General features: G+C 39.0%; 1 protein-coding gene across 2 annotated transcripts in view; it reads left to right on the top strand.

Moving 5' to 3' along the window:
* The window catches only part of LOC128696998 (macrophage mannose receptor 1), a 291,694-nt gene that overhangs the window by 57,680 nt on the left and 213,494 nt on the right, over positions 1–20,520 (top strand). Inside the window, exons 12-16 of one of the 2 annotated variants that reach the window (XM_070095183.1) lie at positions 460–618; positions 1,724–1,828; positions 4,009–4,167; positions 12,386–12,568; positions 15,087–15,239. In XM_070095183.1, coding sequence (XP_069951284.1) covers positions 460–618; positions 1,724–1,828; positions 4,009–4,167; positions 12,386–12,568; positions 15,087–15,239 — 759 coding nt within the window. The remainder of the gene's footprint in view (positions 1–459; positions 619–1,723; positions 1,829–4,008; positions 4,168–12,385; positions 12,569–15,086; positions 15,240–20,520) is intronic. The other variant, XM_070095184.1, reaches the window with a different exon arrangement.

Below are 20,520 nucleotides of genomic sequence, written 5' to 3'. Positions count from 1 at the left end.
TGGTAATGGTGAACTCTTTAATTCAGTGGGTTCTTACCCATGTACTTCTTTTTGATAATAATAATAATAATCTTACCTATGTACAATGATGCTGGTTCTTTTGTCTTAATAAATGTTTGTCTGTTGTTTATTATTTCATTACTGTGTCCATCACTGGTATTATATACTGACAAGTATGTTGGTTAGACTCTGTGTAGTTTATGACATTTTACTGAGTTGTTTCATCCACCAGGGACTTTATCACTTCTCATTAAAATGTAAACTGCATAGAGGCTCCTTGACATTGATGAGGGGCTCTTGATCTAGGGAATTGGATCTGTGCTCCAGTTCCCTGAATTAAGCCTGAATACCTTCCATTCCTCCCCCCCCCCACAGGCACTGTTTAATCCTATGGATTTAGCACTTTCCCATGATTATAATAATAATTCTTGAGACTAACTGTTTCTTTGTTGTGTACAGATGAAAGGTACTGCCCAGAGGGATGGGAGAAGGAGAGTGACCACTGTTACATGTTCAGTACACAGGAGATGTCATGGTCAGCAGCAGCATCCAGCTGTGCCTCTCAAGACTCATCACTCGTCTCTATCCTCTCCTGGAGAGAACAAGACTTTGTCAAGTGTATGTCAAGCATCTTAAAAGTTCACAAGAGTTTTGATTTCTTTATATTTAAGAAATATTTTCTGTATACTGCCCCTCAAGGAAGGTTCCTTAATGCTGATGAAGGGCTCTTGATCTAGGGAATTGGATCTGTGGTCCAGTTCCCTGAATTAAGCCTGAATACCTTTACATACTCCACACAGGCGCTGTATAATCCTATGGGTTTGGCGCTTTCCCCTTGATTATAATAATACAGTGGACCCCCGCATAACGATTACCTCCGAATGCGACCAATTATGTAAGTGTATTTATGTAAGTGCGTTTGTACGTGTATGTTTGGGGGTCTGAAATGGACTAATCTACTTCACAATATTCCTTATGGGAACAAATTCGGTCAGTACTGGCACCTGAACATACTTCTGGAGTGAAAAAATATCGTTAACCGGGGGTCCACTGTAATAATAATTTCTGTATACTGTTAACAGGCAAAATGAGATTCAACATTTAATGTAAAATATAGTACAGTGGTACCTCGGGATACGAACAGTTCAAAATGCAAACAATTATGTAAGTGCTTTTGTAAGTATTTTTGGGGGGTCTGAAACGGATTAATCTAATTTACATTATTCCTTATGGGAACAAATTCGTTCGGTATCAGCACTCGAACAGTGTTCTGGAACGAAATAAGTTTGTATCCTGAGGTACCACTGTACAGTGGACCCCCGGTTAACGATATTTTTTCACTCCAGAAGTATGTTCAGGTGCCAGTACTGACCGAATTTGTTCCCATAAGGAATATTGTGAAGTAGATTAGTCCATTTCAGACCCCCAAACATACACGTACAAACGCACTTACATAAATACACTTACATAATTGGTCGCATTCGGAGGTGATCGTTATGCGGGGGTCCACTGTATTGGCATCGGTACTCAAGGAAATGGTACCTCACTGTAATACTTTATTTCAAAATCACAATTAAAACCAGTGACCTGGCCTAAATTGATACTTTCTTATAAATCATAGTTATTCATTTTATTTCAGTGTCCCATGCTCTAGTTTTTCTTTTGAACAGCCCACATAAATTTGCTGAAAACTTTTATGACATTTCTCTATTGTTTTCTTCAGTGTACCAGCAGGGTGGAAGTTGGATTGGTTTAAATGACCGTAAGACAGAAAACGCTTGGATCTGGAGTGATGGATCTAGTGTCACTATCACAAACTGGAATGTTGGTAAGTAAGGTTAAGCTACCACGAAACTAAGTGTAATATAAACTGAGATAGAACTGGGGAAATCGAGTCATTATCACAAACTAGGAATGCCTGTGAGTGTAAGTTGATGGAACTGCCCAAATTATTGTGCAGTCTTTGATCTTTTCAATGTTTTTTTGAATAATGCTTTGAAAACAAAAATTCTTATTCTGATACTGGTTGTAACCCATAATTTGGAGATAAAATTGTAATTGATGCTTTAGCCCATTCTATACTGTCATCAAGTCATGACTGTTCCTTTCAGCTGGTTCTGAAATAAGAAAGTTTCTACAACAGCCTCCAAGGAGATTATGAAGTAGAAGTGAGGTTGACTTCTGAAGTGGTGCCAGCTAGAGAAGATAAAGATAAAATGCTTATTTCATTAAAATACATTAAGGTTACATCAGATGATTTTACAGTTTATATGGTTATAGGTTTGCTACAGTTTCAGGAAAACATTGTATTGCATACTCAAAATCTGAGAAAGCCTATTGTTGTGCAAACCATTTCAGACTGAGAGAGATAGAATGAAGAGCAAGACATATGAATGATGTTTTGCTTAGTATTGAGCATGATGAAACTACACTGAGTGAAACATCAGTGTAAAGATTTGCTCTGCATACTGTCTCTTTCTTCTACAGTTGAAGTAAGGATATGTTGTGTAGGGAAGTGTACTTTAGGTGTGCCTTGTTTCTCAGGGATGTGTAATGTCACCATGGTAGTTTAATATATTTATAGATGGGGTTGTAGAAGTAAATGCTAGGGTGTTCGGGAGAGGGGTGGGATTAAATTATGGGGAATCAAATACAAAATGGGAATTGACAGTTACTTTTTGCTGATGATACTGTGCTTATGGGAGATTCTAAAGAAAAATTGCAGAAGTTAGTGGACGAGTTTGGGAGTGTGTGTAAAGGTAGAAAGTTGAAAGTGAACATAGAAAAGAGTAAGGTGATGAGAGTATCAAATGGTTTAGATAAAGAAAAATTGGATATCAAATTGGGGAGGAGTATGGAAGATGTGAATGTTTTCAGATATTTGGGAGTTGACATGTCAGCAGATGGATTTATGAAGGATGAGGTTAATCGTAGAATTGATGAATGAAAAAAAAGGCGAGTGGTGCGTTAAAGTATATATGGAGAAAAAAACGTTATCTATGGAGGCAAAGAAGGGAATGTATGAAAGTATAGTAGTACCAACACTCTTATATGGGTGTGAAGCTTGGGTTGTAAATGCTGCAGTGAGCAGGCGGTTGGAGGCAGTGGAGATGTCCTCTCTAAGGGCAATGTGTGGTGTAAATATTATGCAGAAAATTCAGAGTGTGGAAATTAGGAGAAGGTGTGGAGTTAATAAAAGCAATAGCCTGAGGGCTGAAGAGGGGTTGTTGAGGTGGTTTGGTCATTTAGAGAGAATGGGTCAAAGTAGAATGACATGGAGAGCATATAAATCTGTAGGAGAAGGAAGGCGGGGTAGGGGTCGTCCTCGAAAAGGTTGGAGGGAGGGGGTAAAGGAGGTTTTGTGGGCGAGGGGCTTGGACTTCCAGCAAGAGTGCGTGAGTGTGTTAGATAGGAGTGAATGGAAATGAATGGTATTTGGGACCTGATGAGCTGTTGGAGTGTGAGCAGGGTAATATTTAGTGAAGGGATTCAGGGAAACCAGTTATTTTTATATAGCTGGACTTAGAGTCCTGGAAATGGAAAGTACAATGCCTGCACTTTAAAGGAGGGATTTGTGGTGTTGATGGGTTGGAGGGATATGTTGTGTATCTTTATACGTATATGCTTCTAAGCTGTTGTATTCTGAGCACTTCTGCAAAAACAGTGATTATGTGTGAGTGAGGTGAAAGTGTTGAATGAGAATGAAAGTATTTTCTTTCTGGGGATTTTCTTTCTTTTTGGGTCACCCTGCCTTGGTGGGAGACAGCTGACTTGTTAAAGAAAAGAAAGATACACATAAATACAGTTACATAATTTAAATGACACAATGTGGGTTGGGGCATTTTATTGTTAATATGTTACTTCTTCCAGGAATGAAGTCCCTCATAGTTGGAATGTCGTCACAATAAAATGCCAAAGTCCACATTGTTTATCATATTTATGGTCCTCATGGTATTACCATATCACAGGGAACTTTCTAGTTAATGCTTAAGATGCTTTTATTCTCAGGTGAGCCTACTGGTGGTGGTGAGAATTGTGCACAGATGCTGGCAGACACAGGCAAGTGGAATGACATTCCCTGTGACCTTCAGTTGGTATTCAGCTGCAAGAAGAAAGCATCTTCTACGCCAATTGGCACACTAACCACCACCACTGCTGAGCCAGACAGTAAATAGAGCTCTTATTATTGATGGTATTCAGTACCGAGAAGTTGATGAATAAAACAAGTGTAATACCTGGATATCTTTATTATTAAAATGTTTCACTTGTGCAGGTGAATACAGACAAATACAGCACTGGAGACAGTTGAAAAAGTAGTTTTGAAGTGATCAATCCCTTAGGTCCACCATTAAGCACACTTACCTCATGTCATTTACCAGAAGCATATTTTCGTGGGTTTCGCCCTTCAGCACGATTCCCAGCCAGGGCGCTACTACCTTTCTTACCCTAAATACCAAGTTTAAAGAGTAAAGTCAGAATAAAGTAAATAATTACACAATAAATTAGTTTAAAGATATTGAAAGAAGTTAAGCTGCATATATGCTAGAAAAGATTTTCTGTTATGGTGTTTCTCATTTTGGGCTAAGAATTATCACATCATTTTTAATTTACCCAAAGGTTACTGTACTTGGTAAATTGCTTTACCAAGCTTTTTCTAATTATTCTTTCATTTCATATATAGGTCCACTTAAGCAGCTTGTCTAGAATATTTTACACACTTTTCTTAGATGGATAGAATTAAATTTTAATATTTTCAGCAAAAGTAATGCAGTGGACCCCCGATGTACGATGTCCCCAACCTACATTAAAACCGACCTACGATGCTTTTCAGCGTAAAAATTTGACCCCGACGTATGTTGAAGATCTTGACCTACAGCATTCGTCCGATACACGTCCACATGTCTGTCCACCTGAGCGCGCCTCAGCTGGCCTGCCTTCAGTTAGTGTGCCAATGTTTACAAACCAGAGCGGTCACTCCCATGCATACATTCAGAATATTTTGTATTATTCCAGTGTTTTTAGCACTTCTAACTGCTAAATAAGCCACCATGAGCCCAAAGAAAGCTTCTAATGCCAACCCTGTGGTAAAAAGGGTGAGAAATATTTTTGAAATACTATCGTACCACAGTCAGCTGCTGCTGCTGCTGTAGCACCGTCAGCTGCTGCTGCTGCTGTAGCACCGTCAGCTGCTGCTGCTGCTGTAGCACCGTCAGCTGCTGCTGCTGCTGTAGCACCATTGTTGGTGTGGCTTATCGAGAATACCGAGAAATAATTAACCCCAGAGGGTTATCCACCCAGGATAACCCAAGAAAGTCAATGAGTCATTGAAGACTGTAACTTATTTCCATTGGGGTCCTTAATCTTGTCTCCCAGGATGCGACCCACACCAGTCAACTAACACCCAGGTGAACAGGAAAAAATGCCAGGAACTAGTGCTCATATTGGTGAATTTAAGGCCAGCAAAGGTTGGTTTGAGAGATTTAAGAATCGTAGTGGTATCCACAGTGTGATAAGGCCTGTTCTGAAAGAAAATGGCAAACAGGACCTACATTACTCAGGAGGAAAAGGCACTTCCAGGAAGTGTCTCATCAGTCATTGCTGCATCTTCAATAAAGGTAAGTGTCATTTATTCTTCATTTAGTAGAGTAGTACATGCACAATATATATTGTGCATGTACTACTCTACTATTGTGCATGTATCCTTCTTTTTGTGTGTAGGAAAATGTATATTTCATGTAGTAAAAATTTTTTTTTTCATACTTTTGAGTGTCTTGCACAGATTAATTTGATTTCCATTATTTCTTATGGGGGAAAATTAATTCAACGCACGATCATTTCATCTTACGATGGGCTCTCAGGAACGGATTAATATCGTAGGTCGGGGGACCACTGTAATTCCAAATGCACTTTTAGCTTTTAGCAGGAAAAAAGTCTTTAATACTTTACACTGATCCCACAGGAAAGGTTTATTAAATACAACAAATTTCCCCCCCAAATTTCCAAGACTGTAGGCATACTATCAAAGGTACAGTACTATGTTCCACAGTCAGCCCTCCTGGCCCTATATCACTCACTTATTTACCCCTATCTCACCTATGGAATCTATGCATGGGGCTCAACAACAATAAACCATCTCAGACCACTAATTACCCAACAAAAGGCTGCAGTGAGAATGATAACAAATTCCCACTACAGGCAGCACACTCCACCAATATTCAAAACTCTAAACCTACTCACCATACAAAACATCCATACTTATTACTGCACCTATTACATACATAGAACACTTAACTCTGATATAAACCCTCCCCTCAAACGTTTCCTTACCAACCTCATCAGAACACATGACCATAACACAAGGCACAGATCACTCTTTGATGTTCCTTGTGTCCATCTCACGCTATGCAAAAACTCAATGCACATAAAAGGCCCTAAAATCTGGAATTCATTTTCTGTGAATATAAAAGAAACACTGTCTGTTTATAAATTCAAGTCTCTTCTCAAAAATCACTTACTCACCCACAACTAAATAAATACTGAATAATTGTATCTCATAAATTGTATCTCATAAATGTTTCTCATTATTTTATCTCATAAATGTCTAACCTGTGACCCAATCAAACTTTGTTATTTTTTAATTACATTACCTAACAGAATACTCCATTCTACTGAATGCACAGCAACACAGTAAATAACCATATGACCTGCCTTTGTAATATTCATTTGTGCTAAATTGTTATCTGTTTACAATAATGTTTTTACCACTGAATATATCATTGCTTAGTTAATCTTAAGTTAATTTTAAGCCTGCCCATAATGCTCTGCATACAAGGGGCTTTGCCATGTTGCACTTTAATAACTGTATTCCTTTGTACTTCTCTGTATCATGTTCAAATTAATAAATAAATAAAAATAAATAAAACCTGTACTGAGTAATCCCTACTGTGGGTGAAATGTTCTATAGTTAAAGTTTTCTCTGGTAAGATGATCTTTCAAATTTCCGCTTGTTGGATTATGTCGTTGTCTACCATTTACAGAGCACTTAGAGATTGTGTCCATAAAAAGGTAGATGCACTCATGGACAGCATATAGCCTTTATAAATACAGTGGTCCCTCGTTTATCGTAAATAATCCATTCCTGGAAGTGTTACTATTATCGAAATTTAGGATTTTCGAATCAATTTTCCCCATAAGAAATAATGTAAATACAATTAATCCGTTCCTGACACCCAGAAGCACTAAAACAAAAGTTTTTTTACGTGAAATATAGATGTAGTACATAAACAATACAATGGGACATGATGAATGAAACATTAACAGCATAACAGTTACCTTTATTGGCAATTCTTCTTAGTGTATGGAAGACTGGAGGAGGAGAGAGATTGGATTATTTACAGTTTGGAAGGGGAATCCCCTTCCATCAACACCTCAGGTACCAATTGCTTTTCTGGGGTTACTTCTCTTCTCTGTTTCTTAATGCCACTAGGACCAGCTTGAGAGTCACTGGAGTCCTATCGCGAAATAACTGTCCAGAGAGCTCTGTTTCTGGCGTCTCTTTAACACTTCCCTAAAATGGGCTAAGACTGTGTCACTGTACATGTTTCCAACATGGCTTGCAACAGCCTTGTCAGGGTAAGTTTTCTCCATAAATCTTTCCATCTTACCCCACATTTCAAAAATCTCCTTAATTTCTGAAGAAGGCAACTTCTTCCATCTCTCATCCTCCTCCTCTGCAGCAAGATTCTGAGCTGCGATCTGTTGCTGTTCCTGCTGAAGCTCTTGCAGCTCCTCAGTGGTGAGCTCTTCGTTGTGGTCTTCCACCAACTCTTCCACATCCTCCAAACTCACATCCAACCCCATGGAACACCCCAGTGCCACAATAGTTTTAACAACTGACATAGGCTCATCAGGGTCAGCCCCAAACCCTTCAAAATCCCTCTTGTGGACACAATCTGGCCACAATTTTCTCCAAGCAGAGTTCAAAGTCCTGGTAGTCATTTCCTCCCAAGCCTTACCTATAAGGTAAGGCTTATGCAATGGAGGATGCTGAAGTGTTCTCTCCAAAAATCTCTTAGGGTTAAGTGAGTGTCTGAGGTCACATTCAAGCACCTTTGAAACATAGATTTGGTGTAGATTTTTTTAAAGTTTGCAGTGACCTGCTGGTCCATGGGCTGGAGGAGAGGAGTGGTATTCGGGGGCAAGAACTTTACAGTGATGAACCCAAACTCCTTGAAAATTAGGTCATCCAAGCTTGGAGGATGAGCAGGTGCATAGTCCATTACTAGGAGGCACTTAAGATCCAATTTCTTTTCCAGGAGGTAATTCTTCACACTAGGGCCAAACACTTCATTGAACCACTCGACGAAAATTTCCCTCGTGACCCATGCCTTACTATTAGATTTCCAAAACACACAATTTACTCTTCATAACATTGTTTTTCCTGAACACTCTGGGATTTTCAGAATGGTACACTAGTAACGGCTTCACTCTGAAATCCCCACTAGCATTAGCACAGAACATGAGCGTCAGCCTGTCTTTCATAGGCTTGTGTCCTGGCAGTGCCCTTTCCTCCTGAGTAATGTAGGTCCTCTTTGGCATTTTCTTCCAAAAGAGGCCTGTTTTGCCACAATTGAACACTTGTTCAGGTTTCAGTCTTTCAGCCTCTCCTTGAATTCATGCACATATTTTTCAGCCGCTTTGTGGTCCGAACTGGCAGCCTCACCATGCCTTACCACACTGTGTATGTCACTACGGTTCTTAGTCGTGCAACTGCCTAGCCTTTTCACAAATAATCGACGTCATAAGAGTATCTCCTGCTAATTGTTTCTCGTTTATCCACACCAATAATAACTTCTCAGCCTCTTCGAGTACTGGTGATCTCATTTTTGTCAGCATATTTACCCCCTTTGCAACAACAGCGTCTTTGATTTCCTTTTTCTTGGCCACGATGGAAGCTATGGTTGTATGGGGTTTGTTATACATCCTGGCCAGTTCGGCCATACGTACGCCACTTTCATATTGTTCAATGATGTTTTTCTTAAATTCAATCGTATTTCTCACCTTCTTTACCAAAGGCTTGGCACTAGGAGCTTTCTTTGGAGCCATGGTAGCTTATTTAGGAGTTGCAAGTACTAAAATGAATGGAATACAGTGGACCCCCGCATAACGATTACCTCCGAATGCGACCAATTATGTAAGTGTATTTATGTAAGTGCGTTTGTACGTGTATGTTTGGGGGTCTGAAATGGACTAATCTACTTCACAATATTCCTTATGGGAACAAATTCGGTCAGTACTGGCATCTGAACACACTTATGGAGTGAAAAAATATCGTTAACCGGGGGTCCACTGTATTATGAAATATTTCGTATGAGCAAGTGAGGAGACCGTCGCTCACTGGTTGGGAGCCGGGGCGGCTCAGAGCGCGAGTACGCGTCCCGGACGAATGACTATTCGCGAGTCAATCTACGATTAGCGAGTCTATGTTTTGACGAAAATATCATTACGATTTCCGAAAATTATGACTATCAAGCCCTACGATTATCGAGGGACCACTGTATAAACCAGTTATGATAATCACAAACAAAACAGTAAATACTTTTGCATAAAGCTAAAATACTCAGGAACAATTAAAAAAAAAAAACATTAAAAGACACCCCCCTTCCCCCAGTTTCCCTGAGGTTGATTAGTCATATGCAGTGGACCCCCAGTTCACGATATTAATCCATTCCTCAGAGCTCATCGTAAACCAAAATTATCGTAAAGTGAATCAATATTCCCCATAAGAAATAATGAAAATCAAATTAATCCATGCAAGACACCCAAAAGTATGAAAAAAAAAACTTTTACCACATGAAACATTAATGCAATAGAATAATTACAATAACAACAATAACAATAGAATAATTGACACTTACCTTTAATGAAGATCTGGTGATGATTGATGGGATGGGAGAAGGGGAGAGTGTTGAACCTATTGTTTAGAAGGGGAATCCCCCTCCATTAGGACTTGAGGTAGCAAGTCCTTTTCCGGGGTTACTTCCCTTAATGCCACTAGGACCAGCTTGAGAGTCACTAGACTTCTGTCGCACAACATATCTGTCCATAGAGCTCTGTACCTCCCGTTCCTTTAAGATTTGTCTAAAATGGGCCACAACATTGTCATTGTAACAATCACCAGCACGGCTTGCAATAGCTGTGTTAGGGTGATTTTCATCCATAAAGGTTTGCAGTTCAACCCACTTTGCACACATTTCCTTAATCTTTGAAGTAGGCACAATGGATTCCACAACTGGCATAGGCTTCTCAGGGTTAGCCCCAAACCCTTCAAAATCTTTCTTAATTTCCATACTAATTCTCACCCTTTTTACCACAGGGTTGGCACTAGAAGCTTTGCAGAAACAAGCACCAAAAACAGTGATAATATGGAATATACCGAATGTATCCTTAGATGCGCGCACACTGGCTTGCTTGTAAACACTGGCACACACGGGGCAGTTCAGGCCACGTGTGGACACGTCTCGTACGGATCGCATCGCATACTGGGTTTTGTAACGGGAACCGAGGCAAATTTTTGGCTATACAGTGGACCCCCGCATAGCGACCTTAATCCGTGCAAGAGGGCTGATTGTTATGCGAAATGTTCGGTATGCGAATGAATTTTCCCCATAAGAAATAATGGAAATCAAATTAATCCGTGCAAGACACCCAAAAGTATGAAAAAAAATTTTTACCACATGAAATATACATTTTCCTACACACAAAGAGAAGGATACCTGCACAGTAGTAGAGTAGTACATGCACAATATATATTGTGCACGTACTACTCTACTAAATGAAGAATAAATGACACTTACCTTTATTGAAGATGCAGCAATGATTGATGAGACAGTGTATCCTGGGAGTGCCTTTTCCTCCTGAGTACTGTAGGTCCTGTTTGGCATTTTCTTCCAGAACAGGCCTTATCACACTGTGTATGCCACTACGATTCTTAAATCTCTCAAACCAACCTTTGCTGGCTTTAAATTCACCAATATGAGCACTAGTTCCAGGCATTTTTCCCTGTTCACCTGGGTGTTAGTCGACTGGTGTGGGTTGCATCCTGGGAGACAAGATTAAGGACCCCAATGGAAATAAATTAGACAGTCTTCGATGACACTGACTTTTTTGGGTTATCCTGGGTGGCAAATCCTCTGGGGTTAATTGTTTCTTGGTATTCTCAATAAGCCACACCAACAACGGTGCTACAGCAGCGGCAGCAGCTGACGGTGGTACAGCAGCAACAGACGATGCTACAGCAGCAACAGACGATGCTACAGCAACAGCAGACGATGCTACAGCAGCAGCAGACGATGCTACAGCAGCAGCAGACGATGCTACAGCAGCAGCAGACGATGCTACAGCAGCAGCAGACGATGCTACAGCAGCAGCAGATGATGCTACAGCAGCAGCAGACGATGCTACAGCAGCAGCAGCAGCTGACAGTGCAGCAGCAGCTGACAGTGCAGCAGCAGCTGACGGTGGTACAGCAGCAGCTGTACCACCAATAGTAGCGATGGTTGATTGGGGTTTATTATACAACCTGGCCAGCTCGGAGACACGCACTCCACTTTCATACTTATCAATGATCTTTTTCTTCATCTCTATAGTAATTCTCACCCTTATTGCTGTAGGGTTGGCACTAGAAGCTTTCTTGGGGCCCATGGTCACTTATTTTCCAGAAAAAATCACCAAAAACACTGTAATAATACGAAATGTTCCGATTGTATGCTTGGATGTTACTGCGGAGGCTGGCTGGTAAACAATGCCACCGGCGGAACTTGTGAGAGTGGCTCAGGCCGCACATTGGACGCGTCTCGGACGAAGGGCGGTGAGCGGGTTTTTGGGCGGTATGCGAGGCAAAATTTTTGCGAAAAAAGCGAGCGGTATGTGGATTGTACGGTATGCGATGCGTGCGGTATGCGGGGGTCCACTGTATAATGCATCGGCTACCGAATTTATCGGATACCGTTAGCTTCGCGAACCGGGGGTCCACTGTACTCCAAGAAGTACATATCTCTCATTGAATATATTCTTTAAGGTTTTTTAATCCCTTTATAAGGGATTAAAGCATTTTTGACTGGTGGCGAGCAGGTGACATACAGCCATAATCACCCTTGTGTGTTCTATAGACTTTAAATTCCCATTAGCAAACCGTTTCATGAGGGTTAGATATTTATAGAGTACGTATTGCCTTTCAGTAATGTCGAATATTACAGACATGAATAGTTTTTCATACATAGACCAAAGACATTTAAGCCTATTCTTCATCACTCATTGGCCAGGGAGCCACTGTACTCTTATATGCCAGTCCTCCACATGTGTGACACTTTTATATTATCCTCAGCCTCAGCATGTGGCATAGATTGGACAGAAAATCCGGTGACTGGAGAGTGCTACCGTCTGGAGCTGGAGGAGTTAAGTTTCGCTGATGCTCGTTCCCACTGCACAGAACTATTTTACTACAGTGGCCAGTCCAAGCCAGACCTCATCTCCATCTACTCATCCCAAGAACAAACTTTTGTCTATGGTGAGTTGCTCTTGACATTTGGCTCTTCAAATCAAATCAAATCAAATCAAAGTTTATGCTCTATAAGGGATTACAGTGTGGGGTTTACAGATTTTGGTTATTGTGTGGTTTACTTGTAATAAAATACTAATTACAGAGGGGGCCACTAGAACACCTAGCAAGGCTAGGCATTTTGGGCAAACTAAGATTAATTAATTCTTAACCCTAAATTATTACAAATTGTTTAGCAAGTTGACTAAATACTAAATGACTAAATACTAAGTGACTAAATACTAGTTTGTGAGTTTAGCAATGTGAATGCTTTTGTTTTGGCACAATACATAGTTTCTATATTGGAGTATCACAGGCAAACTTGTGACTAGTTAGGAATCATTATTTTAAGATTAAGATATGTATTTCTGTGCTTGATAATATTCCAGGATGAACTGAAACCTCATCATAGGTTTCCTCTCCTAAATATGGCTTATTTATGATTTGTTCCAAGGATGGTATTGTGACTTTAAATTACAAGAAAGAAACTTTTATCTAGCCTAACCTCCTCTCCCCTACCATCACCTATGCTAACCTGCCCAAAAGTAACTTAATGTAACCTAAGTAGCCTCACATGCCTATTTAAAAACAAATGTGGTTTTTATTATTTCTTAGCATAAATTTTGATTTATCTTACATTCTTACTTTTTTTCCTCTTGAAATTTCATCCTGTCACAGTACTCATGGTTTGTGCTTATTGAAGGATGTGAGATGGAAGTAGCAGTAGTATGTGATGCTATAGCCAACTGAGGATCGAACCTCTAATGCTCCTTGTGCTTACTGACCTACACGAGTGCAACTTTTCATGTACTACTTCTACTAATAATAATAATAATAATAATGGTAGGATTATTATCAAAAGCATTATGGGTAAAACAGAAAGTAGGACTGCAGAGGAACAAGATTTATGGAAGAGTAGCAGATGTGTAGACTAAATGCATTTAAGTGAACAATACTCTTCTTGTGTATTTGTGAGGAGCATTTTTGTTCCAGTTATAGATTTATTAAAAGTGTGTGATAACTTGTTAAGGTCTCTCTTGGTTTGTTTCAAATTTTCAGTGCTAATATTTAACTGCATTAGAAACTTATGTTGCACTCTGCACTATTGCTGTCTCATACTTTGAGGTACAGGGGACTGGGGTTATGCAGTATGTACAGTACTTGCCTTTCTTGGATCATTAAGGTACTGGGGACTGACTGGAGTTATACAGTATGGACATACCTTGCTTGGATCACACAGCCAGAGAAATATACAGTCTAGTTTTCTTGGGCCTTGATTAAAAAAGTAGTCTTGTCCTTGGAACCAAATAGCATACTGAGAAAAGTGATGATGAAAAAACAGGTGGCAGAACAAGCATAATTTGATATTCTCAACATAGGGTGAAATGTTGCCCCAAAAAAGAGCTTTTTCTGCAACATAAACTCTCATTATATTGACGTCAAATAATACCGAAAAGAAGATAAGTTAGACGTGCACCAGTTGGGTATCCTTATTGTTGAAATGCTTCACCTGCTCTGCAGTCTTATTCAGTGGAATACAGAGGTGAATAACTATTGGGACAGCAGAAGCAATGTTAAGGTAAAAATGAGGTGATTAGTTCCTTAGCCTTGAAATAGTTTTAAAGTGATCGGTCCCTTGGCCTTGAAGAAGTAGTTGTGAGGTGATCAGTCCCTCAGTCTTCAAGAAGTAGTTTTAAGGTGATCAGCTCCTTAGCCTCAAAGAAGTAGTTTTGGGGTGGTTAGTAACTTGGTTATGAAGAGGTTGTTTCGAGATGATCAGTCCCTTAGTCTTGAAGAAGTATTTTCAATATGTTAAGTTCTTTGGCTTTGTAGAAGTAGTTTTGAGGTGATCATGAGGTACTGACCACCTTAACATCTTAATTTATACAGTTATGAACCTAGAGGGTTAGTAATCCAGAGTATTCCTAGAAACCTGTCAGTGTTTTGTTCCTCCAGATGTGAGCCACACCCATCACATAACACCCAAGTGTACCTATTTGCTGCTAGGTGAAGAGGGAGACAACAGTTGTAAGGAAACATGTCCATTTCTCCCCTGACCCCAGGGTCAAACCCGGGTTCTTGAGTTGTAAGATGAAGGTGCTGCCACCCTTAGTACCTTTACAGAGTAAAGAACAATGAAATGCTTCTGTAATATTTAAGTTATTAGCAGTTATTTCAGCAATTAGTTACATGCTTTTAATAATTAGTTATTTTTTAGAAAGTTATACTTTCAGTAATTAGTTATGTTTTTAGTAGTTATGTTTTTAGTAATTAGTTACTATTTTAGTACCTAGGTATGATCTTAGTAATTTTGATAATTAGTTATGATTTCAGTAAATAGTTGTGATGTTAGTAATTAGTTATGAATTCAATAATTTTTTATTATTTCAGTAATTAGTTAGGATTTTAGCAATTAGTCATGATTTTAGTTACTGTATTATTATTTTGGAGCTCAGTTAATGTATTTAATACAGGTATTGTTTTACAGATCTGGTGACTAGGCAGCACCTGAGCCAGACATCATTATGGCTGGGCATGAAGAACGATGTTGATGGCGCTAGATGGATGGATGGCACACCTGCTGCATACTTCAACTGGGATGATGGTGAACCCAATGGGTATTTCACTGAAAACTGCATAGGTAGATGAAAAGGAAATGAATCCCTTTACTGGCATTTTCTTATAAATTTCTCTTCTTGCTCTTTTGTGACTTGACAGTGGTGCTGGATGCACTAAAACTTCACTTGTCATAAGTTTCTTCTCCTGAGTGTGGGTTATTTGTGATTTGTTCCACCCACAGTAATGTGACATTATTATTATTTTTTTTTCAACATGTCTGTCATCTCCCACTGAGGCAGGGTGACCCAAAAAAGAAAGAAAATCCCCCAAAGGAAAAATACTTTCATCATCATTCAACACTTTCACCTCACTCATTCATAATCACTATCTTTGCAGAGGTGCCTAGATATGACAGTTTAGAAGTCCCTCCAAACTGTCAATCTCCCAAACCATTTCCAGGACTCAAGTCCAGCTAACCGGTTTCCCTGAATCCCTTCACAAAATATTACCCTGCTCACACTCCAACAGCTCGTCAGGTCCCAAAAATCATTCGTCTCCATTCACTCCTATCTAACACGCTCACACATGCTTGCTGAAAATGTAAGCCCCTCGCTCGCCCACAAAACATCCTTTTCGAGGATGACCCCTACCCCGTCTTCCTTCCTATGCATAATGTACATACTTATTATTGTGCCTGTTATATTTACTGAACATTAAACTCCAGTATCAACCCTTCACTCGAGCTTCTCCTAGACAGCTTCAACAGAACACTGGCATAACACAAGGCACAAAACACTTTTTGACATCTCTCATGTCTGTCTCACACTATGCAAAAATGTGGTGCACATAAAGGACCCGAAGATCTGGAACTCTTTGCCTGAAAGAGCAAGAGGTCCTGTGCCCACAAATCAGTTCAGGACTATACTCAAAAATCATCTCATCTCAAAATAACAACCATACCCACACTATGCTAAACCCTAACCAAATTCAGAGCAACTCTCCCAAATGTTTTATTATCCCTTAACTATTAAGCCATTATTGGAAACTTAAAAATGTATGTTTGTATCACTAATTGTACTACCTCATATTAATAATAGAGTGAAATATTGAATATTTATATTCATTCACTCTTCACCTGTCTAGACTTAAGTAGTCTATAAGTATTAGGATAAGTCTGCCCGAAATGCCTTGGCATAATAGCGGCTTTCTTTGTAACAAATAAAATTATGAAATGTAAACACACATTGTAACATTAGCAAAGAAATAAAATTTTATTATTATTATTATATTATTTATTATTATTATCTAATAATATATGGGTGTTGAATGAAAACCAAAACAAGAAAAACAGGGATAAGACTGGATGAAAACAGCAAGTTTCAGGCTTTGTTTATGAAAATAAAAATGAAAAAAGTTTATTTCCTTTGAAGCTTACAGTGTGTGGTTTACATGTTATAAAATATTAATTTCAAAGAAGGCCACTAGCATGCCTAGGCATTTCAGGAAGACTAATGCTAATTCTTACTCTATATTGATAAAGGTTATGGAGTAGTACACTTTAACATACATTATTAGATACATACATAATTAAATATGTATATAATTAGGTATATACATAATTTAGGTATATACATGATTTTCTTTCTTTTTTGGGTCACCCTGCCTCGGTGGGAGAAGACCAACTTGTTGAAAAAAAAAAAAAAATATACATAATTAGATTTATAATAGTGTGGTAGTACAAAACATATAACAATATTACGAATGGTAAATTTAGTAATGGGATTGGATTTGTCTTGGCATGATACACTGTTTCTATTAAAGCTCATGTATTGGACGAGTATCTTAGGCAAACTTAGTACTAACTTAAGATTTAATAGGCAATAGCTATATTAGGAATTTTATGTTTATAGTGGGCATAAGTGTAAATTAGGGGGAATTACAGATAACAAAAGTAAGACTTTATTGTTTTGAATGTATTCATGATATAAAAAAGAGAGTTAGGTGGTTTTCATTTGGTTAGTTGATGATGGGGTGTGTTAGGGAGATAAGATGTATTTTAATGGTAGTTTTGAAAATGGTGGTTGAGTCTGCAGTTCTAGAGTTTTCAGGCAGGGAGTTCCAGATTTTAGGCCCTTTTATGTACATCAAATTTTTGTAGAGGTTTAGCTGGACACTGGGAATGTCATAGAGATTTTTGTGTCTGGTATTGTGTCTGTGGGTCCTGTTGCAACTATCAAAAAAGTGTTTTAGTTCAGGGTTAATATTAGAATTTACTGTTCTGTAAATGTAGGTTGCACAGTAGTAGGTGTGATTGTTCTGTACAGTAAGTAGGTTAAGGTCTTTGAAGAGTGGGGGTGGGTTTTGTCTTGCATTAGGTTGCATGATCAAATCAAATCAAATCAAAGTTTATTCTCTATAAGGATTACAATGCAGGGTTTACAGATTTTGGTTATTGTGTAGTTTACATGTAGTAAAATACTAATTACAGAGGGGGCCACTAGAACACCTAGCATGGCTAGGCATTTCGGGCAAACTTAGATTAATTCTTAACCCTAAATTATAACAAATTGTGGAGTAAGTTGACTAAATACTAAGTGACTAAATACTAAGTGACAAATATTAGTTTGTGAGTTTAGCAATGTGAATGCTTTTGTTTTGGCACAATGCATAGTTTCTATATTGGAGTATCACAGGCAAACTTATGACTAGTTAGGAATCATTATTTTAAGAATAGGATACGTATTTCTGTGCTTATAGTCAAATGGGTGAATGAGTGAGTGTAAATGTGGACCACCAGGTGGTTTTTATGTAGTTAGTTGATGGGGGGTATCACAGAGATAAGATGTTTCTAACAGTAGTTTTGAAGGTGATGAATGTGTCTGCTGTTCTAGAGTTTTCAGGTAGAGTGTTCCAGATTTTAGGGCCTTTGACATACATTGAGTTTTTATAAAGGTTTACTCGGACACGGGGAATGTCGTAGAAATGTTTGTGTCTGGTGTTATGCCTGTGGGTCCTGTCACAACTATCAAGAAAGCATTTTAGGTCAAGGTTAATATTGGAATTTAAGGTCCTGTATATGTAGATTGCACAGTAGTAAGTGTGGATGTTCTGAACAGGGAGTAAGTTTAGATCTATGAAGAGTTGGGGGGTGTGTTGCCAGGGATGGGAATTAGTGATTATTCTTATTGCAGCTTTTTGTTGAGTTATTATTGGCTTTAGGTGTATTGCTGCAGTTGATCCCCAAGCACAAATAGCATAGGTGAGGTATGGATAAATGAGTGAATGGTATAGTGTGAGATGGGCATTTTGCGGTACGTAGTATCATATCTTGGAGAGGATCCCAACTGTTTTGGATATTTTTTTTGATGTGTTTTGGATATGGGTGCTGAAATTCAGGTTGTTGTCAAGGTATAGGCCTAGGAATTTGCCCTCATTATGTCTGGCAATTAGAGTGCTGTTGATCTTAATGTTAAGTTGCGCAGCACCTGCTCTGCTACCAAACATAATATAGTAGGTTTTGTAAGTGTTAAGTGTAAGTTTATTGGCTGCCATCCAAGTTGATATTTTGAGCAGCTCCTCATTAACAATGGTGTTGAGGGAGGCAAGATTAGGGTGAGAGATGACATAAGTCGTGTCGTCAGCAAAGAGAATGGGTTTCAGGTGTTGGGATAGGTTTAGATGATCATTAATGTAAATGAGGAAGAGCAGGGGTCCAAGGACACTTCCCTGCGGAACTCCAGTATCAAGTGGCTGTGTTGATGATGCTGAGTCTTTAGTGGTGACATACTGATACCTATTAGTAAGATAGGATTTGAAATATGCAAGCGCATGGCCTCTTATACCATAATGGTCAAGTTTGTGGAGTAGGATGCCGTGGTCTACTGTGTCAAAAGCTTTTCTTAGGTCAATAAAAATTCCTAGTGGATATTCCTTATTTTCCAATGCTGTGTAAAGCAGATCTAGCATTTTTACAATTGCATCATTAGTGCTTTTATTTTTCCTGAATCCAGATTGGCAGGGGTTGAGTATGTTTTGTGCCGTTATAAATGAATATAGTCTCCTGTTCACGAGTTTCTCGAAGATTTTGGATAGCAATGGTGAGTTTGATATTGGCCTATAGTTGTTTACATCTGTAGGGTCATCACCTTTATGTATTGGTGCAACCTCTGCTGTCTTGAGTAGTTTCGGGAAGGTGCTAGTTTCTAGTGACTTGTTAATAAGTAATGAAATGGCATGCGAAAGGACATGGGTCGCTCGCTTGTACAATAATGGTGGGACATGAGACAGGTTCCCTGAGTTATTTTTAAGTGACTATAATCTCAGTGACTTCGGTGGGTTCAGTTGGAACAAGATAGAAGGAATTTGGGAAATTCCCATCTAGATAGTCCCTGGCTTGGTCGTTGGTACGTGGGATTTTACTGGCGAGATTAGATCCTATGGTTGAGAAGAAGTCGTTTATCTTGTTAGCTGTTTCAGTGGGATGCAGTGGTGTTTCATTAGGTTTAGTTAGGACAATATTCTTGTTTTTTTCAGTTTGTGGGTGCCCATAATCTGAGAGAGTGTTTTCCAGGTCTTTTTTATGGCTCCTCTTGTGTCAGTGAATCTGCTGGAGTAGTACAGCTGTTTGGCTTTCTTTATTACTTCGGTGAGAACTGGTGAATAGTGTTTAAGAATATCTTTATGTATTAAGCCCTGTCTATATTGCTTTTCATATTGGTGTTCCTTATCAGAATGCTGCTGGTTAGCCATGGGCAACCATGCCATTTATTCGTGATTTGTTTCGTTTTTATTGGACAATGTTTGTTGTATAGTCTAAGTAATTTGTTAAGAAAAATGTCTCTCCAATCGTCAGTACCATTGGCCTTGGAGAATTCTGTAGGCCAGTCAACAGTCTCTAGGTCTGCGGTGAACTTCCTTATTGAGGCCTCGTCATGGAGTCTAAATGAAACCTTGTTGTATTCCGGTGGTGGTTTACTAATGTTTGCTAAGAGGAAGGTAGGGTAGGGGTCTGTAGTGCAATCTGTGATTATCCCTGATTTAAGGGGGGCTAGTATATTGGTCCATATGTGGTCTGTCATGGTTGCACTTGTCTCAGTGAGCCTGGTTGGTTTAGTTATTGTTGGTATGAGAAGTGTGTTGTTCATATTGTTGATGAAATCAGTTACAGGCTGATCATTTAGTAGGCCAAGGTTGATATTGAAGTCTCCAGCTAAGAGAAGGTGGTGCTTGTTCATTTGTCTGTTTGTTATTAGTGCCTTTAATTTCTCACTGAAATTTGGGATGTTTGTGTGGGGTATCCGGTAAATGGCACCGATTGTTATAGGCGTCTTAAGGTTTTTTACAGTAAAATTAGCAAAAATGTA

This window comes from Cherax quadricarinatus, chromosome 49 (assembly GCF_038502225.1).
Source record: "Cherax quadricarinatus isolate ZL_2023a chromosome 49, ASM3850222v1, whole genome shotgun sequence".
Lineage (NCBI taxonomy): Eukaryota > Metazoa > Arthropoda > Malacostraca > Decapoda > Parastacidae > Cherax > Cherax quadricarinatus.
This window is presented reverse-complemented; position numbering and strand designations above follow the sequence as displayed.